Source organism: Nipponia nippon, unplaced genomic scaffold (genome assembly GCF_047370975.1).
Source record: "Nipponia nippon isolate SJK-2023a ecotype South Korea unplaced genomic scaffold, ASM4737097v1 scaffold_1, whole genome shotgun sequence".
NCBI lineage: Eukaryota > Metazoa > Chordata > Aves > Pelecaniformes > Threskiornithidae > Nipponia > Nipponia nippon.
In genome coordinates, this window is record NW_028262290.1 from 53,540,673 (window position 1) to 53,566,297 (window position 25,625).

At 40.0% G+C, this 25,625-nt stretch overlaps 1 protein-coding gene across 3 annotated transcripts in view; it reads left to right on the top strand.

Annotated features, from left to right (window-relative positions):
• The window catches only part of SMCHD1 (structural maintenance of chromosomes flexible hinge domain containing 1), a 96,166-nt gene that overhangs the window by 3,666 nt on the left and 66,875 nt on the right, over positions 1-25,625 (top strand). For 2 of the 3 annotated variants that reach the window (XM_087755543.1, XM_087755550.1), the window contains exons 2-7: positions 9,320-9,395; positions 9,860-10,021; positions 21,564-21,646; positions 21,740-21,870; positions 23,753-23,867; positions 24,020-24,139. In XM_087755543.1, the coding sequence (XP_087611669.1) occupies positions 9,320-9,395; positions 9,860-10,021; positions 21,564-21,646; positions 21,740-21,870; positions 23,753-23,867; positions 24,020-24,139 (687 nt within the window). Of the gene's footprint in view, positions 1-9,319; positions 9,396-9,859; positions 10,022-11,337; positions 11,414-21,563; positions 21,647-21,739; positions 21,871-23,752; positions 23,868-24,019; positions 24,140-25,625 lie in introns of all 3 variants that reach the window. The other variant, XM_087755534.1, reaches the window with a different exon arrangement.

The window sequence follows — 25,625 nt, forward strand, 5'->3', positions numbered from 1 at the left end:
TTGTCACCTTATGAAATTTTTTTTACTGCCCCCTAACAACAAGTTAATGCATGGCAGTGTAGTTGGATGTGGCTTTATATACTGATAAATTAGTCTTTCCTTTGGGGGGAGGGGGAAGATTTAAAAAAAACAAACTATAAAAGAAGCTGGAGCATATATAGTCTTCATTCTTCTTCCTTGTAGTGATCAATCCTGAAGCAGAAACTTTGTAATTAAAAATGATCTGTTAGCTTGATTATTCCATTTGAGCACTGTTGAGCATATGTGGAGCAGTCACGTAATTTCAGTTCCCAGAACCATGAAGTTTTAAGGTGAATAAGTGAATTAAATATGGAGTTTCACTTCTTCTTGGGAGTACTATTGCTTGTACACCTTCCTGTTGTCTTCTGTTAGGTATATGCCCCACTGCTTGTCCTGATGTTTAGAGTATAATTGGAAAATACTTACCTGCAGTGAGCAAAATGGAGCTAAACTTTGTTGGCAGCTAATCCTGGATCCCTTGCCCAGGTTGTCCAGGTATACAGTGAAGCTGGAGCACTTCAGTTTGTTGCTAAGCTGGCAGGAACCCTTCCAGGCACTTACAGAGGTCACGCTCCTTTTAAAGCAGAAAGGTATCTGTGCTGAAAACCGGCCAGAAGTTTTGCTATGTGTGAAGGGGTTTTTGAGAGGCTTTGAGGTGAAGCACCAGTATGAAGAGAGCTAACACTACTAAAATTAGTGTTCCTACTTAAATAGGAATTGAACACATTTGTAAATGTTTCTTTAATTCTGTTGAAACTTTCATCGTTGTTGTGACCTCCTTGTTTGAAGAAATATATAGGAAGTGTAGATCTGTGATTGTATAGAAAGTAAATATCAGTAATTTAAGTAAATACCCAAAATTCAGACATCGCAATAAACCAAAATATTTTGCTTTTAATCTTTTGTCACATCTTTTGTTGAGCTTTCCATTGTATCCTAACAGTCTACCTACTATGTAAACAGATTGTTTTGCCAGTCCACCAAAATGAATTCCAGTGTATCGATAAGCAAAGAGGCAAAAAAAGGACGTTCATTAAGAGGGAGTATGGAGAAGCATAGCTATGGTGGAAACTCAAGAAATAGGTGTAATTTTTTTTTTCTGTGAGTATTTGCTTGCCAGTGCCTAATAAATAATGTATAATGAAATTATCTGTGATCAATCAAAAAATATTAGCAACTTCTGCTGTTTGTATCACCAGAGGGTAACTCTTAAATGTATTTAAGAGGCATTTGGATTACTTACTAAGATACTGTTCTGATAAATTTGCTCAATAAAAGTATTTCCATTCTTAATGATGAAATCAATCCATCTTGCAATAATTATATTTTTGTATTATAAAACCTATGTTAATTTACTCGCTTTTCAAGATTCTGTATCATCAGAAACTAAAACCAGATATATTTTAAACATGCTGTGCATACAGAAAACAAGTTTTTCCTTGATTTTTTTTTTAAAGAAACTGTTGGAGGTACTGTAAGGTACATATAAGATGCAACAATATTGCGAGTTTTTTCCTAAACTGTCATAATGTATTTCAGGCTTCACTGAAATGCTTGTGTATAGCATCTTTGTTAGTGACATTTCAGTGGAAAGAAGGGTGCAATTTGCATACCTTTGTGCACTTAGGTACTACCTTACTATGTGTTGACTGATTTGGAAAGCTGTGTGGTTTTTAAGTTTCTGCTCAAATTTGAGTGCGGGTGACACGGTCAGATGCAGAGTATCTGCATTCCTTTAGCATTAGTTACCCAGGTGCAGCTTCTTAGATGTGACCAAAGATTTTCTTGCTTTTGAAGACTGGCTTCAGAATTCTTGTTACTTTAACAAGCAATGCCATACAAAGTGTTTTCATGGTGGAAGCTGTATGGAGTTGATGTCCAAATTTTGGCTGATAGCTGCACTCATTAATATTTGTGATTGTGCTTTTAGACACAATGGCCTGTGAAGGTCTGGAGAAAGTTACTGTCTTTGTCTAGACTCTGAATAAGTCTAGCGATGGCAGCGTGCTTTTTGAATAAATTCTAGGGTCCCCAGCTTCTTTCAGCTTGTTAAATCTTGCAAATCTTGAAAAGATGTCTGAGTTAACTCTTTATTCTGGACAAGATTTCATAGATTTATGTGTGTGGCTTCTGTAGAGAGCTTCTGTCATGCAATTTCCCCTCTCTTCTTTTTCTCCGTTTTTCCACCAAAATTATGATAAAGCTTTAAGATACCGCATAAAAACTTCTTCTGTTACTGGATCTTGTGATAGGTAGCAATGTTCTTGGTGTTTCTGTTGAACCATCTGTTCAGTTCTTAACACCTTTCATTGATATCTTTTTGTAAATATTTAGAGGTGTGGCAATCAAACTTCTGAAAGTAGTGAAACTTTTAAGTAGGACAGAGGACAAGGCACTTCAAGTTCTGCAAATGTTGTCTTCTGTAATTCGTTCTTTAGATGGAGGTGACTCCATCAGTAAAGAATGGTTGGAAAATGTTTCGGAACACTAGTGTTCACTGCTGATTTTTGTCTGTAGGTTGTCTCTAGTGACCATCTGCCCAGAAGGTGTTCGGGGTGTTCCTGTATTTCTGTAACATACAACTCTTTGCTTTGAGCTCCAAGAAATGCTTAGAAATAACTAACAAACTTAGAAATAACTAACAAAAACGTGATACACGTTTGTGTTCTGACATTAGCCAAGCTTATTCAGATTATGATTAAAGATGATTGTTATCATACTTGCTCTGCTACCATGACTGCTCAGTACCAGATCCTTGCTACTGGATCCTCAGCAGGTTGTCATCATGTTGAGACTAGCTGACCCAACAGTGGACTGATTAGCACTCTTATGAGTTACATACAGTTATTCTCAATTACTTCCAGCAAGGTCTTTGTCTCCACTTAATCTGTTTATATCTTAGCTTTTGTGTTTGCTAATTTGTATGAATGACCTGAGTATTATCTAGTTGTATGAATAATGGAGAGAGATGATACAAATACCTCAGTATCCATAAGCACTACTGAAAGACAGTTCTTGGTTTGAAAATCTGTGATTTGAGAATAAAATCCTTTTCTTTAAATGTGTTTTGTAATTTCATCCTTTTGTCGTTCTTTTTAGTGTGGCATAAAGAGGGATAGCTAACTGATAAATGTGTATCTTTTAGGTGATAAATTGGAAAATAGCATGGGACATTCAGTTAATCACATGCAAAGTTACAGAAGGCTACAGGCCTCTCAGAGTTGGGATGTGGCCTTTAGGTTCCTTTTTTTAGATTCCTGAACAAGTTCCTGCAAAGGAGCCACTGGGTCAATGTGAAATACTCGAAGTAAAGCTGTATTGCTTTTTATCACGTTAGGTAGCTGAGGTACATAGGTAAGTTTTGTGAAAATGAGTAGCTATAAAGGACAGCATTGAAAATGCCATTGCTAGATTCCTTTACATTTAACTGATACAGTTCAGGTCCCCTTTAAGAGGTTCACCTTGGCAATACAATTCTATTAGCCAGAAAATTATTTCTGGGCAAGGTACCACTTTGTGGAAGGTGGCTGCATGGCTGTTATGTCTCTGTTATCCCTTGGCTACATCGCCAAGCTCTGAGGCCAGTTCTTCACACCATTCTCATGGGTCTGCTTGCTGGGAATAGTTACTGTAGGAGGATACAGAGCATTTTAAAGTTGTGGAAGTTGCTTATTGTAGAAAACAACTGTTTGTGTTGGGAAAGTTTGGATTGGAAAGGGTTAAATGACTTCTCTAAATATATTGTAGTTTTGGTTTCACTGTTTGACCTCTGTCATGTGTGAGACTGTTCCATTCCTTTAGTCTGAAAAGTCAACACCAGAAATTATTATTTTATGGTAATAGACTGGAGGACCACTGGAAGCAGACCAATGATTCTGTGCTTACAATGTGGTATTTCTCCTTCACTTACCTCTTCAAGCCTATCCATGTTATTGCAAGCTGTGGTGGTATACACATGAGGTTGAACATTTGGTTGTTGAACACCTTTTCCAAGACAGATGGTAAATCTAGAGGTGAAATCTATCTTGACTTCATGTTAAGCGTTCTAGTTGACTTAGTAGCCAGGTAAGCTTCATGGTGCATGTTCAGATCAAAGAGCAGCAACATTTGCTTTGGTGCTTGTGTGCACGGCAAGGTTTTTGTAGAGCGGGGGCTACAGGGGTGGCTTCTGTGAGAAGCTGCTAAAAGCTTCCCCTATGTGCAATAGAGCCAATGCCAGCCAGCTCCAAGATGGACCTACTGCTGGCCAAGGCCAAGCCCATCAGTGATGGTGGTAGCACCTCTGCAATAACATATTTAAGAAGGGGAAAAAGTTGATGTGCAACTGAAGCCAGAGACAGGAGTGAGAACATGAGAGGAACAGCCCTGCAGACACCAAGGTTAGTGAAGAAGGAGGGGGAGGAGGTGCTCCAGGCGCCGGAGCAGAGATTCCCCCTGCAGCCCCTGGTGAAGATCATGGTGAGGCAGGCTGTGCCCCTGCAGCCCATGGGGGTTAACGGTGGAGCAGATATACACCTGCAGCCCATGGAGGACCCCATGCTGGAGCAAGTGGATGCCCGAAGGAGGCTGTGACCCTGTGGGAAGCCCACGATGGAGCAGGCTCCTAGCAGGACCTATGGACCCATGGAGAGAGGATGCCACGCTGGAGCAGGTTTGCTGGCAGGGCTTGTGATCCTGTGGGGGACCTACGCTGGAGCAGTCTGTTCCTGAAGGACTGCACCCCATGGAAGGGACCCATCCTGGAGCAGTTAGTGAAGAACTGCAGCCCATGGGAAGGACTCACATTGGAGAAGTTAATGGAGGACTGTCTCCTGTGGGAGGGACCCCACGCTGGAGCAGGGAAAGAGTGTGAGGAGTCCTCTCCCTGAGGAGGAAGGAGCAGCAGAGACAACGTGTGATGAACTGACCACAACCCCCATTCCCCATCCCCCTGTGCTGCCGGAGGGGAGGAGGTAGAGAAGAACTTCAGAAGTAAAGTTGAGCTTGGGAAGAAAGGAGGGGTGGGGGGAAGGTGTTTTAAGATTTAGTTTTGATTTTCTCATTACTTTACTCTGATTTGATTGGTAATAAATTAAACTAATTTCCCGAAGTCGAGTCTGCTTTGCCTGTGACAGTAAATGGTGAATCTCTCCCTGTCCTTATCTTGATCCACAAGCCTCTTGTTATATTTTCTCTCCCCTGTCTAGCTGAGGAGGGGAGTGATAGAGAAGCTTTGATAGGCACCTGGCATCCAGCCAGGGTCAACCCACCACAGTCCTAATATGTGAAAGAGAAAAAAACCTGAGGCCTATTTGAAGGAGTCTTAGCTGCTGAGGAGTTGTCTGTGATTTATGGGGTTGTGGGTTTTTTTGAGGGTTGTTTTCTTAGTTTATAAATGAAACCTGTGACTAGAGCAAGTATATAAATTGAACCTTGCTTCTTGATTCAGATTTACGGATTAGAGAGATCACTATTCATTCACACTTTCATATATTGTACCTGTAAATTGCTCTGCTGAAAGCTTCTTGGGTATCTGGCATTCATTTGGCTATTTTGAACTCTTACCTTTTAGCATTGTATTAATTTCATGTTATAAACATCCACCAACAAATTAAGAGCTATTAGCTTTATTTATTTATCATGAAACATAGTCAGTGCTCCAGACTGAGCCTCCAGTTTATAAAGAATGCATTTCTTTTGTTTGAACAAAGACAGCTTTTTGGCTTATGTATCATTTCATAGGTATAATGACTGACATCCTGCTGTGGGCAAAATAGGCTCGACTCAGGGAATTTTTCTTCATTTAACTTACTGCCAATTAACACAAAATTTTGATTATTGATTGGGGGGGCAATTAAACAAACGCTTAGGGAAATGCCTTTCCTCTCCCTTCTCCAAGCTCATTTTCTGTCATACACCTCTCTTTCCCCTTTCCTAGTCTAAGCTTCCCTTGTTCTCCCCGTGCACAACACTTGGTCAATCCCAATGCCTTTGGTGAGGCAACAGGCAGTGCGAAAAGCCAGGGCCGTGTGCAGGGTTTCCCTCTGCTGCTCTTCCTCCTCCATGCTCTTTACTGTTTTTCTTCTGCTCTGCTGGGTTGTCCACAGCCCTGTGGGAGCAGGAGGACAGAGAGGGGAAATTCCTTGCCCTGACATGGGTACACCATGGGCCCCAGCATCTTTGGGGCCGTCCCTGCTCTGGCATGGAGCACCTCCTTTCAATGTGTTTCCAGTGCTGTCCCTAGCAATGTCTCCTCTGATGCATCTCCTCTGTTGCTTCTCATTTGTCTCCTCTATTTCTTCCCTGATATGTTTGAGCAGAAGCACCATGTGCCCTTCTGGTTGAAATTTTGGTGCGCAGTGGGTTGTTTCCATCAGTTTGAGAGCCATCTGGCATTGGCTATTACTGGCTCAGGGCAATTCATGACCTCCCCCTGTACTGGTCACCCCTACAGCCCTCTGGCACCAAAACCTTGGAGTGTACACTCAGTATACATCCAAGTGTGGCTTAGCAAACAATTTAAATGACTCTTAGTGAACAGCTATGGTTGTTTTCCCAGACTATTCAAAATCTGGTTCATTGATATGATCTTCTACAGGTTTTAGGTGGCTTTTTTCTCTTTTGTATGCATATAACTGTTCATCTTTGTAACATTTTCCCTTTTGCATTTGCATGTAGTGATTGTATGTAACCAATAGGAATCCTTGTCTTTTCACATATCTGCCTCTCTTTTTAGAGAACATATAATTATTACTATTTTTTTTTCTCCTAGGTTGTGGATTACTTTGGAGCTCGTCTGTTTTTTTTTTTTTTTTTTTGCAAAGGTCTTTTCTTTTGTCTCCCCAAAAATAAAAGCTTTCTGCTTAGCTGTTTTAACACAATAACCTCCAAACATGCTTTCACCATGAATGTGCAGAGGCATTTCTGAGTATAGTGATTCTATTGTACTCTTCAAGATTTTCATGACATCAAAAGCTAGATCATGATTGTGCATCTGGACAATTTGCAAGAGAATAACCAGCAGATTTATAATCTGAACGTACTGCTAGGTTGTCACATGAATCTTCTGAAGTCAAGAATTGGGTGCATCTTCAGTGCTTGTTTGAAAAAGGGCACAGTGCTAGGCTGAAAGGCTAGCAGTGAAACCTGAACTTTATATCAAGTCAACAAAAGATACCATGATGTCTCTTGCATGGAAGAATCTTAGTGGGAAATTAAACATTTGACCGAACATTGTTTATCAGAATCAAATGAAACATCATCAACTGTTCAAGTAAATTACCCAGTAGGTTCACTTTTATTCAGGGATGACCAGCTCGTCTTCCTGGAGGCCACATCCACATAACGGGACAACTGTGCAGCCACCTCACCACTGGCTGGCATAGTGGGAGGAGACGGGCTGGAATAACTAAGAGTCTAGGACAGAGTGAAGGAGGAAGTAAAACAAATAGGTCTTATATACAAGTGAAGCTTTCAAACTGAGACATTTTCTAAGTTGGCCAAAGTTTACAAAGGATGTGGCCTCTTGAATTGCAGCATGGACAAGAAAAACAGGTTATCTGTAATTAGGACTGCCAGACTTGGTCCATGAACCTGCTTTGTAGCTTATCTTGAAATGACAGCTATTTGGAGTGAATTGGAAAGGACCTGCTGCCGCTAGATACAGTAATGCTGGGCTCACCCAGGAAACGCAGGTGTAGCTCTGCCTGCGAGGCTGTTGCGGTCGGCTTAGTTGAGGCTCACCCATGGAATGGGGAGAGGACCAGAAGGAGGAGGCTGCCCCTGCTTGGTTAGCAGGCTGCTGTCTTGTGCATGCACTACCTCATCCCACTTCTTGCTGTCTTAAAGTAAATATTGTGCTCTTCATAAGGTTTTGAGAGCAGAAGAGCTTTTGGGAGGTAGAGAAAACGGGGAAGCTGTAATTATGCCTGGAGGGAAAAGATGCTTATCTGTGCTTTCAAATGTAAAATTCTCCAGTTCAGTTATTCTGTATTAGCCATTAACCTCGAATGGCACAGTAGGGTGTTAGTTTTATAATATCTGTAATTTTTATTACTTATTTTCCTTGCTCTGAGCAATTATATTTTCCTGCATGGGTTTGCCATGTGGAAATCTGTGTAATATGAGAGGTTAAGTTGAAGTGATCTGAATGTAGAAGAACTAAAGAGTAGTAATTACTCCAGATGCTTAAGTCTGAACATCAATCTCTTTGTGTCGTCTCCGTTTGTTTCACTTGCACCAAGCGCTACGCAAAATTTGACAATTTTGCTAATTTTGCTGATGGATACTAACTGTATCTTTAACATAGTCGGCATTAGGGAGAAGGTAACTGAAAGATGGAAAGCAGACTTCTAATGAAACCTTAAGCAGTGTTTTAAAAATATTTTTGTGACTCTAAGTACTACAGATGGAAAGAAAGAGGTATGGGAAATGATGAGGGCAAGTTGCTACAGGGAATGCAAGAGCCTCAGGGAAGAATCTAAATGTGCAGAAAGCACCTGCTGGAGTCATGGCTGCAGGACTGAAGGGGTTGATGGAGTTAAACAAGGCCAGAGCTGACTTACTTGAGTTTCAAAGACTTGGAAAGACAGGAGAAAATGTGGATATTTAGTTTATTATTTTGAGAAAGAGATTAGTGTTGGGCGTCAGGGTGAAAAAATGAGGGCAGATGTAGAGGCACATAAATGTATGTAGAAAGCAGGATAAAAAGTCCAAAGCTACAGAAATGTATTCAAAAGTTGGAGGCAGCAAAGTGGCAAAGATTGTTTAGGTTCAAAAGAAGTGTTTTAATGGTAAAGAATTTTCTAAAAGAAATCTTTGATTATTTTTTTTTTTAAATGTATGATATAACTGAAGAAAAAAGACTTTAATGTTCATCCAACATTAAGAAGTATTTGGTTGGTTTAATGTCTCAAAGAAGTGCAATTAAACATGGGACACCTTCTACATCATGACTATTGCTGTTGTAGTTGCATGGTCTGAAGTAAAGCTGTTCAGTCTCATTCCTCAGCCCTCAAGGTGATTACCTGTAAGACAGTTCCTCCTCCTTAAAATTCCTGTTGCTTGCTAGAACATACTTTAAGCAGGTAAAAAACCAAACTGCTCTAGTACAGACAGTTTTGGCTGAGTTGAGAAAGCAAATGAAGTTAAGTTCTGGAATTAAACTGTGTTCCACATCTGAGTTAATATGGGAAAAATATTTGGTCACTTCTCAGTAGTTTATGGCAAAGTGAATAGAAAGCCTGCTCTTTTTTTCATTTATCTGAATACGTTATGGAGTACATAGTTATCATAACTGAATAACCTCCAATTTTTGTAGGCATTTGGCATAGCTACTGATGAAAACTTTGTTATCACCACAACAAACAGGAAGGAAATTACAGAAGACAACTTCAGTAAGTATCTTAGATGGCAAAATAAACACAGCTATTTCTTATATTGATTGTAAAGACCGCATGATGATTTATATTCTATGACATGCAATAGTTAACTGGAAGTACAAATCCTATAATAGTTTGCCAAGAATTGGTACAAAATTGACTTTCACAAAGAAGTTTTTAACAGCTACCTGTTAGTATGATGACAGTTATGCAAGGTAATTTTTTACCTTCCATTAAAAATTCCATAAATGATAGGAAAAAATGGCGTGGAAGTAGCTGTCACCTGACAAAACTTGCATTATTAAGCTTGGAAACGTGAAAAGATTTTAAATTAAATGTTGTTGCTAGGAGGCTGAGTAGTCAATGCCTAAGAAAATGTAGATGTTACCCGAGGCTAAACCTGTACTGGTTGTGAGAGCAGAAATTGACTGGTACAGTGAATTCTTTTCAATGTACTTTATATTTCATCTTCACTGCAGGCGAACTTGTTCAAGATGGAGTTACATTGTATCTGCTACAGTCAGTTGATCAAATGCTGCTTTCAGCAACCAAAGAGCGAATTGATTTCCTGCCCCACTACGATACACTTGTCAAAAGTGGGATGTACGAGTATTACGCCAGTGAAGGGCAAAATCCTTTGCGTAAGTACTTGCCAAAATAACCTTGTGTAAGTGTCGTTTATATTAATATAATGTGATTATGAGCAATTTAACTTTTGGTTACAGCTGGTGGAAAAAATACAGTCTTAACTGTAAAAGAAAAATTAACTATGTTCTTTATACAAATTTTTCTTTTAAAAATGACTGAAAATGGCCATGTAAGAATCAAGATTTACAGAGGTACCTCCTCAAATACTTCTTTAGGAAGTTTGAATGTTTTAGAAGTAAAATGACTTAAGTCTTGATAATAAACTTGCAGATGTCATCCAGACAGGTCAGCATTTGTGTTATCAGGTTTTTGTCTCCTGTACTGACTTTGTTTGAACTTGGTGACCAGTTTTTATATGAGCTACCATAGAATTTTGTCTGCTGTCCCATCTGTGGTTCTACAGGCCTTAACGTACCAATGAGAGCAAATATTTCTTTAAAAAGATGCTGCTGTAGTTGTTATCTAACTGGTATATTAAATATGTAACCAGCATTTTGTATTGTTTTATTGAAAAAATTAATTTCTGTTTATGGCTTCTCTGAAAATTCTGTCTGTGGCTATGATTACTTTTTAAGTATGTACATCTTAGGTACAGCAGGCTCAAAATTGTACAGAAAAAAATGCAAATATCCAGACTCAAGCATTATACCATTCCCACAGCAATTTCTGTTTCAAAACAATCTCAACAATGTTTATAAATAGCAACTGTATTTTTAAGTACCGTTCTTCTTTTGCCCCCTCCCTCTTTCTGCACTTCATTTGTTTCCTGTCCCGCCGAAGACACTGTTTTGGTTCAGGTTTTGGGGCACTGTGCTCAAAGTGCACTAATAATTTGGTCAGTGATACATGTATCTCTGTGCACAGAAACTGCTGTATTAGACCACTCAAAGCATTCTGTCTAGGTCTGTGCTTTGTTCCTACCAGCAGCCAGTATCAGATACCTGAGAAATACTAGGAGAACAGAATGGTCATGCAGAGATGCAACAAAAGTGATTTGGGGACTTTTGAGTTTCTATCCATGGACTGCTCTTTTCCACGAACTTCTTATGTGGTTCAGAAAGTAACTGGGCATCTTTAGCATTCACAATGTTTTGTGGTATTGAGCCTCCAGCTTAATTGCCTGTGATGTGAAGTGTCATATCTTTTTGTATATGTCGAACTAGTTACCAGTTTTTCACCTGTTGTTCCTACTTTGTATGCTGGGAGAGATCATAAAGTATTGATGGCAGACTGGCTGACAGTGAATCACGCTTGAAACTAGCAAACTTGGGGGTTGGGGTGCAAAGCTGTGACGCTAGTGTACTCACAGGCACCAGGGTGGATGAACGTACCTACTGGAGTAGTGAGGAATGACCCTAACCCTCCAAAAAGATTCCACCAAAAAGGTGAGTGTCAGCAGTCCAACTGAAGTGTCTATATACCAATGCATGCAGCATGGATAACAAACAGGAGGAGCTGGAAGCCACTGTGCAGCTGGAAAGCTACGATCCGGTCACTGTCGCTGAAACTTGGTGGGAGGACTCACATGATAGGAGCGCTGTAGTCAATGGCTATAAATTGTTCAGGAGCGACAGGCAAGGAAGAAAAGGTGGAGGGGTTGCCCTCTACATAAAAAAATGGATTGACTGCACAGAGCTGTCTTTGGAAAACAGCAGTGTACAGGTCAAGAGCTTATCGGTGAAAATTAGAGACCAAGCCAACAAAGGAAACCTCGTGGTTCGTGTTTACTACAGGCTGCCTGGTCAAGGGGAGGATGTTGATGAAGCGTTCCTACTTCAACTACAGGAAACATCACACTTGCAGGCCCTGTTCTTGCTAGGGGACTTCAATCACCCTGACATCAACTGGAAAAGCAGCACAGCAAGCTGCAAGCAGTCTAGAATACTCTTGGAGTGCATTGAGGATAACTTCCTAATCTAGGTGATAAAAAGCCTAACCAGAGGAGATGCATTAGTACACCTGTTGCTCACCAACGCAGAGGAACTTACTGGAAAGGTCAAGGCTGGTGGTAGCCTGAGCTGTAGTGATCATGTCCTGGTGGAATTCATGATCTCGAGGGACAAAGGCTAGGTGAAATGTATAGTCAGGACTCAACCTTAGGAAAGTGAACTTTCAGTTGTTTAAGGGACTGGTGGATGGGGCACCCTGGCAGACCACTTTCAGGGATAAAGGAGCAGAAGAGAGCTGACAGCTATTTAAAACTTTTTTTTCTTAGAGCACAAGAACAATTGATTCCCATGTGCAAGAAGTCAGGCAAGGAAGGCAGGAGACATGGCTGAGTAAGGCCCTCCTGGTCAAACTGAAACACAGGAGGGGAATGCATAGGCAGTGGAAGCAGGGGCAGGAATGCTGGGAATAATATAGGGCTGTTGCCTGAGAGTGTAGGGATGGGATCAGGAAAGCTAAGGCACAGCTGGAGCTAAATTTGGCAAGGAATGTGAAGAATAATAGTAAGAGCTTCTACAGGCACGTTAGAAAAGGAACACAAAAGAAATTTTACCCCCCCAATAAATGAAATGGAGGGGATCTAGTGACAACTGACATGGAGAAGACTGAAGTACTAAACAATTTTTTTGCTACAGTTTTCACTGGCAGTTGTTCTTTTTGCATCTCTCAAGTCCCTGGATCTCAAGGCAGGGACTGGGGGAATGAAGTCCCACTCATCATAGGAGAAGATCAGGTTCAAGACTATCTGAGGAACCTGAATGTGCAAGTCTGTGGGCCCTAATGAAATGCATCCTAGGGTCTAGAGGGAACTGGCAGATGTAATTGCTAAGCCGCTCTCCATCATATTTGAAAAGTCGTGGCAGTCAGGCAAAGTCTCCAGTGGCTGGGAAAAGGGAAACATCACACCAGTTTTTAAAAAGGAGGACTCTGGGAACTATGGACCACTCAGCCTCACCTTAGTGTCCAGTGAGATCATGCAGCAGATCCTCCTGGAAGCATCTGGATGACAGGGAGGTGATTAGAGACACCCAACATGGCTTCACCAAGGGCTAATCATGCCTGACTAATCCAATGGCCTTCTACAATGGAGTGACTCTATTGGTGGATAAGGGAACAGCAACTGATGTCATCTATCTGGACTTCTGTAAGGCCTTTGATACAGTCCCAGACAACATCCTTGTAGCACAATTGGAGAGATATGGGTTTGATGGATGAACTATTCAATGAGTAAGGAATTGGCTGGATGGTTATATCCAAAGACTTGCAGTCAACGGCTCAATGTCCAAATGGAGATCGGTGACAAGTGGAGTCCCTCAGGGGTCCGTACTGGGACCAGTACTGTTTAATATCTTCATCAGTGACATAGACAGTGGGATCGAATGCACCCTCCTCAAGTTTGCAGATGACACCAAGCTGAGCGGTGCAGTTGTTACACACTTGAGGGAAGAGTTGCCATCCAGAGGGACCTTCACAGGCTTGAGAAGTGAGCCAGTGTGAACCTCATGAGGTTCAATGAGGCCAAGTGCAAGGTCCTGCACCTGGGTTGGGGCAATCCCCGGTATCAAAACAGACTGGGAGGATGAATGGATTGAGAGCAGCCCTGCAGAGAAGGACTTGGGGGTACAGGTGAATGAGAAGTGGGACATGAGTCGGCAATGTGCGCTTGTAGCCCAGAGGACCAACCATATCCTGGGCTGCATCAAAAGAAGCATGGCCAGCAGGTTGAGGGAGGTGATTCTGCCCCTCTACTCTGCTCTGGTGACGCCACCTGGAGTACTGTGTTCAGCTCTGGAGCCCCCAGCATAAGACAGGCATGGATGTATTAGAACAGGTCCAGAGGAGGGCCATGAAAATGATCAGAGGGCTGGAACACCTGTTGTATGAAGAGAGGCTGAACGAGCTGGGGTTGTTCAGCCTGGAGAAGAGAAGGCTCTGGGGAGACCTTATTGCAGCCTTTCAATATACAAAGGGGCTTATAAGAAAGATGGAGAGAGAGTTTTTGCCAAGGCCTGTAGTAACAGGACAAGGGGCAATGGTTTTAAACTCAAAGAGGGTAGATTTAGATTGGACGTAAGGATATGACAGTGGTGAGAACTGGAACAGGTTGCCCAGAGAAGCTGTGGATGCCTCATCCCTGGAAATGTTAGAGGTCGGGTTGGGTGGGGCTTTGAGCAACCTGATCTAGTGGAAGATGTCCCTGCCCATGGCAGCAGAGTTGGAACTAGATGATCTTTGAAGGTCCTTTCCGACATAAATCGTTTTAGGATTCTGTCATCTCTTGTTTACATTTTCTGTGCCAATCATGGATCTCAGGAGTTCATTTTTCCAGGCATGTACATTCTGTTCTGCTTAGTTAAAGCCCTTGGTTTTAGTTTTCGAACAAAACTAATAAACCTGAGGTACAGCAGTACAAACTAGCCTGACCATTCTTTGTCTGTACATAGCTTCTTAAATTGAACTTGATGCTTTTGCTTTCTAGCTCAGCTTGAGACTTTTGTAAAGGAAGGCTAATTACTATTTCATTTCCTTGTGACACTGAATTGATGGTTGAACCTGACATTGTTGAAAAATGAAGGCCTGCATATGGCAATCACTACCTGCAATACCCATCCAAGACCTTTTCAGGGAAAGATTGGGAGATCTTGGACATGTAGAGCTACTGTATGGCATCCTAGAATAATTTAGATCAGAAGGGATCTCTGGAGGTCATGTCACCTAAATCCCTGCTCAAAGCAAAGTCAATTAGATCAGGTGGCTGGACAAGTCCAGTTGAGTTTTGAATATCTCCAAAGAGTAGAAATTCCACAACCTGTTTCGGCAGCCTGTTCCAATATTTGCTTAAAACATAAATACATCTTTGTCTAATGAATTTTCTGTGTTCCAACTTTTGTCTGTTGCTTCATCTTCTATCACTGGACACCTCTGAGAAGAGTCTGGCTTCATCTCCTCCTAGCAGTAAGACAGTAGTAAGGTCTCCCTTAGCCTTCTCTTCTTAAGTCTGAACAATCCCAGTTCCCTCAGCAGCCTCTCCTTACGTGTCTGGTGCCCAAGCCCTCTGATTATCTGGAGGACTCCTGGACTCACTTCAGTATTTCAGTGTCTTTTTCAGAGAAGCCTAAAGCTGGACACAGTACTCAGAAAGCAGTCTCACAAGGACTGGATAGAGAGGAAGAATCACTTCGCTTGTCGACACTTGGTCAGTGTCTCTTTATTCCTCCTGGGAATCCCCTCTTCAATCTTATGCATACTTCCCATCAGTATTTGAACTTGATCAGGAGTCTTATTCATCAATTCTGGCCTTCTGCCACATTTACTTGAGTTTCTGCACATTGGAGCAAACTACTCTTATTCTTTGAGGACATAGTCCTTGAAGATCAACCAGCTGTTGTGAGCCATCCAGGGCAACTATTAAAAATGCTCACCAAGGGCAAGAACTTAATAACACAGGAACAAAGTACCAAAGGGGGGTAAAGTATAAGAGAGAGAGAGCTGCAAAGGTATAGATCAATAAGGACTGGTGGATAGATCAGGGTGGGTTGTGTCTGCCAAACCTACATTTTCCTTTTCTTTATATGTCGAGCTTTTTTTCTTCCCTCTACTATTCATGACAGTAAGATTGTTGATTGCGTAGCAAAGTGTTGTCAACAGCAGGGCTGTTCATTTGAAGAATGTAGCTGTATGAAGCTGGCAGGTATCACATCTCATCATTGTATTTGTGCCACAGTGATAGATCTTCAAGCTGAACAGTAGTAGTTATTTCTGCTGAAAATTAAATACTGTAAAATCATACCCCTAGCTCCTGTGTCATGTTTCAGTGAAATGCACTGTGGCTTACTAGGAGGTGCATGTTGTGGGTGCTGAAGCCATGCTTAGGTAGTTGGTTAGCATCTTATCTTAGGCTACTCTGATCTTTAGCTGCTTGACTGTTCTGCTAATTTTACCTGTCAGATTTTTTTTTTTTATTGGCAAATGTTTTGTATTGTTTCTTCTTCCACTCTCATCCTGGGTTCAAGGGACTCTGAAGTTATTTGTTGTTAAAAGCTGTGTTTTTCTGTAATTGATGGACACTACAAGAGAAATAAGAACAAAAGCAGTAGAATGAGATACTTCTTCTTTGTTTTGATATTATCAGTGTGGCTGATGATGCTAAACTGGATGGTGAGGTGTACACATCAGACGGGAGAGCCGTCTTACAAAGAGACCTGGATGTACTGGAAGAGTGGGCAAGCAAGAACTGTATGAAGTTTAACAAAGACAAGTGCAAAGTCATGCACCTGAGACGACATAACAAAAGCCAGCACAGGCTTGGGTCTGTGTGGCTGGGGAGCAGCCTTGCTGAAAGGGACCTGGAGGGTCCTGGTGGACAACAAGCTGAACATGAGTCAGCTGTGCACTGCTGCAGCAACAAAAGCAAATTGGATCCTGGACTGCACCCCCTGGGCGTTACTAGCAGAGGCAGAGATGTGATCATCCCACTTAGCGCTGGTTAGGCCGTGCCTGGAGTGCTGTGTCCAGTTCTGGTCCCCACAATTCAAAAAAGGCACGGACAGACTGGAGAGGGTCTAAAGGAGGGCCATAAAGATGATCAAAGGGCTGGAGAACCTGCCTTGTGAGGGAAGACTAAAGGAGTTAGGTCTTTTCTCCATGGAGAAGAGAGGGCTCAGGAGGGACTTCATCACAGTATTCCATGCTTAAAGGGCAGCTGCCAAGAGCACAGAGAGTCTCTCTTCACAAGGAGCCACATGGAGAAGACAAGGGGCAATGGGTACAAGTTGCACTAGGAGAGGTTTCATCTCAATATAAGAAAGACCTTTTTTTTACAGTGAGAACAATCATTCATTGGAGCAACCTCCACAAGGATGTGGTAGAGTCCACATCACTGGAGGTTTTCATGATGTGGCTGGACAGGGTGCTAGATAATCTCATCGAGGCTCCCTTTCCCATGAAAGGTTGGGCCAGATGATCTTTTGAGTTCCCTTCCAACCTGGATTGTTCTATGATTCTATGAATTTTTGTTAGTTTACAGACATTAATGCTGACTAATAGGGAAAAAAGTGTGACAATAGCATTTTTAGGTAAATGCATATATTTCAAAAGTTGCAGGTAGAAATACTGTTCTCATTATTAGATTCATGTTAACTGGAAGCATTTCATAGAATCATAGAATGTCCTGAGTTGGAAAGGACCCACAGGGATCATGGAGTCCAGCTCCTGTCCCTGCATAGGACAATCCCAAAATTCACACCATATGTCTGAGGGTGTTGTCCAAATGCTTCTTGAATACTGTCAGGCTTGGTGCCGTGACTACCTCCTGGGGGAGTCTGTTCCAGTGCTCCACCACCCTCTGGGTGAAGAATCTTTACCTAATATCCAACCTAAACCTCCCCTGGCATAGCTTTCTGCCATTCCCTCGGGTTCTATCATTGGTCGCCAGGGAGAAGAGATCAGTGCCTGCCCCTCCTCTTCCCCTTGTGAGGAAGCTGTAGACTGCGATGAGGTCTCCCCTCAGTCTCCTCTTCTCCGGGCTGAACAGACCAGTGTCTTCAGCCGCTCCTTGTATGGCTTCCCCTCTAAACCCTTCACCATCTTCGTGGCTCTCCTCTGGACACTCTCTAGTAGCTTCGTATCCTTTTTATACTGTGGTGCCCAAAACTGCACACAGTACTCAAGATGAGGCCGCACCAGTGCTGAGTAGAGTGGGACAATCACCTCCCTCAACTGGATAGCAATACAGTGCTTGATGCACCCCAGGAGACAGTTGGCCCTGTTGGCTGCCAGGGCACGCTGTTGGCTCATGTTCAACTTGCCATTGACCAAAACCCCCAGATCCCTCTCCGCGGGGCTGCTCTTCAGCCTCTCATTCCCCAGTCAGTATGTAAATCCAGGGTTGCCATGTCCCAGGTACAAAAATCTGGCACTTGCCCTTGTTAAACTTCATACGGTTGGTGATTGCCCAGCTTTCTGATCTGTCTAGATCTCTCTGCAGGGTCTCTCTGCCCTCGAGAGTGTCAACAGCTCCTCCCAATTTTGTGTCATCAGCAAACTTAGATAGCAAACCTTCAAGTCCTGCATCCAAGTCATTTATGAAGATATTAAAGAGCACTGGCCCTAAGATAGATCCCTGCGGAACCCTGCTAGTGACTGGTTGCCAGCCCAGTGTAACCCCATTTACTATAACCCTTTGAGCCCGACCCGTCAGCCAATTGCTCACCCACTGCATTATGTGTTTATCCAGCTGTATGCTGGACGTTTTGTCCAGGAGGATACTGTGAGAGACAGTATCGAAAGCTTTACTGAAATCCAAAATTTCCATTCTTTCAGTCACAGAATTTGATGAGATTCAAATGAGCACTTCTGGCAGTCAAACCATAGTACATTCCTGAAACTGTAGAGCAGTTCAGCCTTGATTTGAAGGAGTGCACCTTTAGCAACCACATTGGATGACTTTAAAAAAAGAAAAAAAAGTACTTGAGCATGAGGGTATAAGTAGGAAATCATATCAAAACACATGCAGTCCATCCACTGGGACAGAAAAATAATGAACAAAAGAAAACTGTTAATTCTGTGGCATGTCAAGATGATGTGAGGTGTTGAGTGCAATGGCGTAGACACAGAACCTTCTGTTATTTGATGTTCAGCTGCAAAACCAAGGAATTTTGCTACTATCCGTTCATGTTTCCTTTTAAAATATATATAACATTGCTAGGCGAGGAGATAATATGATTTTGCTAATAATACTAGCACAACAAAACTTGTGGGACAAGAAGATGATGAGAGCTGGAAATTGGGAGCAAGGACCTATACTGCAAGAATGGAGAGATGAAGGGTAGAAAAATGGAGAAATCTAGCCCTCTGTCATATAGTTATAGTTACTATAACCACCTTATATTAGAACTGTTAAGCTTTGAAGAGGTATACATAGTCTGTGGTTTCTTGTATTCATTTTTCTATAACTGTTTATCAAAACTTCCAATCCCTGTTCCTCTATTTTTTTTTAAAAAAAAGTCTCATCTGAGAAGAAAAAGAGGATTTTAGAATCAGAGGCAAGTATCATCTATTTAACTTTACTTATGATAGCATTTAAACAAACAGATTTGTGTGTTAAATGCAAGATGATGCACGGTCATCAAATTCTACAACAGAGCTTGAAGAAGTTCCTTCTTCTGTTTTTATGGTGTCTTATGTCAAGAAAACAAATGTTTAAACAAGTTTTCAGTTTAGAAATACATTAAACTTTTAAAGCGTTTTTGTTTCAGTGTTGCTGGTTTTGGTTTGGTTTTGCGTTTTGTTGGGGGTTTTTTTGTTTGTTTTTGTTTTTCCCTAAAGCAAAATTTAAATTATTAAATCAAGAAATAAAATTAATATATACTGAGGACTGTAACTCTTCTTCGTTGGAGAAATTCCCCAGTATGGGCATAACAATCCAACTCTCTGTTTTCATGGTAATAAACAGCACTGCAAACAAACAGTTGGTTTGTCAGAAGGAACGGTTACATCTCGTAAGATCTTTATGAAGTCATTTAATACTGTTCTTCCTGTAAGTGTTCATGGGATTTGTAGCTACCACTCATCTCCCACGAAATGCTGAGCATTCCCTTGGTAGGAAAACCTTTTTCCTTCTCTCAACAGGCTTCAGAATAATAATATGAGACGAAAAAGGATAATGCATGCATATGTTCAGTTTTCCTTTAGTTCCTCACACACATGATTTCTTTTCCTTTTCCCTCCTTTTCTTCATAAAAGGTTTTCCACTTCTGTTGCCTCACATTGTTATCGCTTCCCTGTATATAACTCCAATGATAACCTCTTGTGTTATCCAGAGATTTTGTATCAAGGTCAAATCTGCCATCAACATGTAAAAATACTGCATTTTACAATGTGGTTTGATAACTTTACTACTACTAAGGGAAAAGTAAACTTTTTTCCTACATTTTTCTCTGTCATGTCATTGCTAATACAGCTTGCTAGGGTGCTTTTAAATCATCATTCTCTCTGAAAGAACAAGCTTCAGGTGTTTGTGAGAAACTTTTCACATGTATTTAAGTCCTTTCTTGATCTTGTCTGTACTCTGCAATAGGCAACACAGGGAAAAGGAGGATTCCAGCTCTCAGTGTACTGCATTTGTTCATATTGCTACCACAAAAGCATTTAAAATGGTCCAAAAGTTCTCGTGCTACTTGTGATCATAACTCTTCAATCCTAAAGAGACTACAATGATCAAGACTACAAACAGACTAACTTTTAGATCCACTTCTGTAATGACATGACTGGTATATTTTTTCCTAATGTGTTACTAATTCTCACTCTGAGACCCTAGTGAAGTAGTTTGTGAAACTCTGCAACATACCAATAATTAAAATTTGCAAAACAGCTTTATTAAACTATCTACCTTTGTTTATTATGTACTAGAATTGACTGTTAGAGCATATAGCAATTTTGAGCATGTCTCAGTGTACTGCAGCTGATGCTCCTTATTTAGAACATCTCTAAGAGCGTGCCTAACCAGTTTCATGTGTTGATGAAGGGCCATTGTTCTTTGATATGGAATGGTAAGTATGGATCACATAACTGATGCTCAACTCCTGTTGTTAGCAACGAAGAAAGTTGCAAAGAAACTGCAAACTGTTTTTATACTTCAAAAATAGCTTGAGGGAAATTGCTAAATACTTCAGTGTTGCTATATGATTCTAATACTCAAGTGATTTATTTTGCATGTCTGAAGTGTATGGCCAGTGTAATTTGCACTGTAGCATTCTGAAGAACCTTGCAGATTGTAGGGAATAAAACTTCCTTATCAGAGAGACTGAATAGAAATGTTTATTCTGTTCACTAGGGCTGATCAATTGGAGTAAATTAATCTGAACTTGATGTATTTTTTTCAGATTGATGCTGTTGTCCTAAATTAAGTGCAATTTTTCACTGAAGTTAGGTAGTCCTAACTTTAATTAGGTAAGGGCTCCAAGTGTTAATGTTTAGAAACAACAAACTTGTGCAAGTAGTTTGGCTGACTATTTCTGCTGTGTATTGCCATGTATCTGACAGAACTTTGGTTGTATTTACCATTGACTAAATTCTTCAACCGTTTTTACAATTTTCTTTGTGTTCCTTTTGTAAACAAATAACTTTCTATTTTGGAAATTCTACAACATTTCTGTTCAGGTCTTTTCAATTAGTTAATTCTTCCCTCAGTATTTTAACAAGTCAGTCAGTTTTTCACATACTTTGGACTTTCATATGAATCGTACAAATTCATTCCTAATCATGGAAAAAGACACGTTTGCCTTGTGGTAAGGAACCTGTTAGTTCATCACTGTTCCTACGTACTTGCAGTAATTGTGTTCTTACTATCAGCAGAGATACGAGAGATTCGGTGATGAAACAAATCATAAAGTATCTGTACAAAAGCTTTTTTTAAAATCAAGATGTAATATAATTTTGGTGGTTCTGACAGGGCTTAGCCTTTGTGTGTGTTTAGAGAATGTGTTATCCTAATTGCTCAGAAGAAACTACTGTGAGTGTGTGTTTTTTCTGAGTGCTGTCTTTTGAGAACAAGATTTTAATAGGATTATTTTTCTTCAATTTCTTTAGCATTTGCCCTTGCTGAGTTGATTGACAATTCTCTATCAGCTACATGCCAAAATACTGGTATTCGGAGCATACAGATAAAATTGGTAAGATAAAAATAGTCTACTTTTTTCAGGTGTAGTTTGCATTATCTTTTTTTTTTCTGGTGCTCCTTGTTTTTTGTTTTTTTCCCCAAACAGTTGTTTGATGACTCCCACGGAAAACCAGCTGTTGCTGTGATTGATAACGGAAGAGGAATGACTTCTAAACAGCTTAATAACTGGGCTGTATATAGACTGTCAAAGTTTACAAGACAAGGTGACTTCGAGAGGTTAGAAAGTTTTAATCATTTTTACAACAATTAGCAAACTCTGTGAAGGTTCACAGAATATCTATACCAACACTTAGCTAAAACCTGTCATTCTATGATTACACGTAAATAGACACATATTTTGTGTAGGTAGGAAATGGAGATGCTTTCTAACACAAAAACGCTCTTCTAATATTATGATACTGTGAGAACGTTTTTTGTTCTTGTGGCCTTTTCTAAACTGTCTTGTCTTTGACTTGCCTACATACAGTTAGGGACATTCTATGTTCTGCAGAGTTTCTTTTATAGTGTTACCTGTTACCTGAAAGCCTTTCAATAGTGCATTAAGGAATGCATTCAATGTCTGTTATGCTACTGGAATAATGGGTACGGGGTTTTGGTTTAGGTTTTCTTATTGTTTTGTACCATAATTGTGTACAATGTAATGCAAAATTATACCTGAAGATGTCTGTCTGTTGAAGAAGGCTGGGCAAAATAAATGTTTTGCATTTAAAGAAGAAATAGAGGTTTATGGTGGGTTTTGGTGCTTATATAAATTCATTTTACAGTTTTGAATCTGTTCCCAAGAGATCTTCCACCTGCACAGCCAGGCTTAACCCTAGAGTAGAAAATTCCAGAGAAGCAGTTATGTACAGTTCTTGAGCTTTAGTCACTTTTTAAATACTTTACGCCTAGGACAGTAAATTTGAAGATAAGGATCACAGCCTCAATCATAACTAACTTGTCCTATTAGAAGCTAGTGTAAAAAGTAATGGGGCAGTAGAAAGTGGTAATAGAGCTGAGGAGAGGGTTTTTTGCATTGGTTGCATCTCCAAATAGAATGATCAATATCTATCAAACGACTGGAGATAAGTGCATCAAAAGTGATTCTGGGTCATCTTACCTAGAGAAATTCACTGCTTTTTGAAATTGCTGTAGGTGAATTTAGTAACAGTAGAAAAGTGTAGTATTTTTAAGCTACAAGTTTAAACTGTGGGTTGATACCATTCAGTGGGAGCATAGGTGTAAATTATACCAGGATACCATCTACACCTTGTTTTCATTTGGGATTGCTCTGATTTAGAACGAGATGTTTGTCCTACTATTTGCTTAAACTAAGTAAGACTGTTCATCCATCAAAGCTGACTCAAAAGACATGGAATTTAATTATTGATGACATATGTAGTCTCTCCAAGACTGCATTTAATGGTTGGCATTATTTCCCATTTTGACTCAAAACTATTTTTATGAATGGATGATGTCAGAAAGATCAGGCTTGCATTGTAATCCATTTTCATTTGCAGCAGCTTCACAGTTAATATCTTGCCATAGTCAAAAGGAGAGCACTGAAAGATTTGCCTTTTACCTTCTACCATTAAAACTGTGTGTAATTGCTGTTACCGCAGTACCTATTTCACAGACCTATTCACCATGTCCCTGCTGCAGAGGTAACAATGGAGAAAAGTTTTCAGGGTAATAGTTTCTTTTTCTATCAGATTCTCCCTGCCAAATGTTTTCCTCTCTTTCATCCGAACTTCAGTGTAAAAAAATTGTAGAGATAGTAATAAGCAAAAGAGTTATTCAGATTTAAAAATTGAATATGTATGACATAATAAGATTTGGTTTGCTAGAAGGGACAGAAGTGTCTTATAAGATGACTTAGGAAAAGAGTTACTCTGTCAACATCCTTTTAAAAAAAACATCAATAATTTTAGGCACATTTTAATGTTGCAGTTATAACAGATCTAAAATGAAGGAATTTTGAACAAAGTGACTGCAGGGAGAATTTAATACAAGCTGTTTAGATCAGAAGTGGGGATTTTTTGGTTTTGTTTTCTTTGTTGTTTTTTTTTTAAATGATGCTTGTCCTGAGAAAGTTTATTAAAGCCACTTTTATTGTCAGTGATCATTCAGGATATGTACGCCCTTTGCCAGTACCTCGTAGTTTAAATAGTGATATCTCATATTTTGGAGTTGGAGGCAAACAAGCAGTGTTCTTCGTTGGACAGTCTGCCAGAGTAAGTAAATGTCAATCTTTATTTTAAAACATTTTTACATAATCAGATTGTTACTCTCCTAGCTTTTAATCACAGCATTAAGCTGTGATTAAGCATTATGTTCACTTTAACTCTTATTTTTATTTTAAATGCTGTTTCTTTAATAAAAACAGATGATAAGCAAACCTGCAGATTCTCAGGATGTTCATGAACTTGTCCTTTCTAAAGAGGATTTTGAAAAGAAGGAGAAAAACAAAGAAGCAATATATAGTGGATACATTCGAAACAGGAAGGTAAATGGCCTTAATACTTTCTTTTCTTTTTTAATTGAAAGCCTTTCCCAGATTAACATGATTTCACTGTGTAATATTCTTGTAATACTTATCTGGTGATATCTTTATCTTATGAATCATTTGCACTCTGGAGTGTAAAAGGAAGTAATGGGAAACTTGAGACACTATATCATAAGGCTTTATTTGTATGTGATTATTTTTTGAGTTTAGCTTAAAGGACAGAAACACCATATAGTTTGACATATCAGCTTAAGAAAAATACCTAAAAAGATCTTTCTAAGAACAGCAATTGTTCTGTTATGTATGAAACAGAAAGAAAAATGTCTGTTCTCTGAGGTATTAAGGAATAAATTAGGGAAACAAACTGTGTATTATTTAGAAGTATGTAGAAGAACTACCCTGCATATGGGAGAAAAGTCAGCCAGATCAACAAAACCCTGATGTTTTTTGTGAAGAAGTAAAGCTTAAGCAAAAAGCCATAAGATGAAGAGGAAGACCGAAAGGAACTGTTTTTTGGACATATTTGAGCAAGGAGATAAAGGCAAAGATACAGCTAAGGGTGCAGATGGGAACATAAGTGGGTGCTGTGTATGACGAGGTAATCAGACCTTGATTATAGCCCGTATCTTGTGCGTTATATCAGTGTTCTTGAACTTTGTATGGGTGAGAAAGGAACAGGAGGTAAATAGAGTTTTTATCATGCCAGTCTTGGGTCAGTGACTTGTGGCAAAGAATGAATTGTCAGAAATTTATAAGCTTTAATTTTAATCTCTGTCCAATAGAGATGAGAAGGCAGAGTCACAGAAATAGAAACTGAAAATAAAAACAGAAAAAAATCTGCTTTTTGTAGAGGGCAGAAATGCTTTCCCTCCCTATTTGATATTAAAAAAGGAGGGTGGGGGATAGAAAAGTAGAAAATAAGCTAACAGATACCAGTTGGAGGAAGCTAGCAGAATGAGATGTGTAGATACTACTAAAGAATTCAGAAAGGTGGTGTAATCAACTGTTTGAAAAGTTGTAATAATATAAAATGAAAGTTAAGTTGACAGGGTTAAAGAAAAATTGCAAGTAAAGTTCTGTTAGAGGTAAAAAATAACTTCTAAATATCCAAAAAGGAAGAGATGATGTGAAGCACTCAAGTAATGGAATTGTGGAGATAATGGATAGACAACTCAGGTCTAAGAAATTTTTACAAAGCATTGAAATAGCCAGGCCAGTTCGTTATATTGATGTGAAATTAAATGTGTGAATTTGTCTCTTTAATGTCTTGAAAAATGGTCTGCAGTGCACATAGGTGAGCAAGAGAATATTATGACAGAAATAGAAGTTATAATGGATTACTGCAGTGTGAGAAGAGTAATTAAGTCTTTGAGGAATTGAGTTGGTAAAGGAAGTTACTTTTGCAAAGAAATCAAGATGTAATTAATATCAAACCTCAGACATTCTAGAACAAGGCCAGAACACTGAAGAGAAGTGGCACTGATGG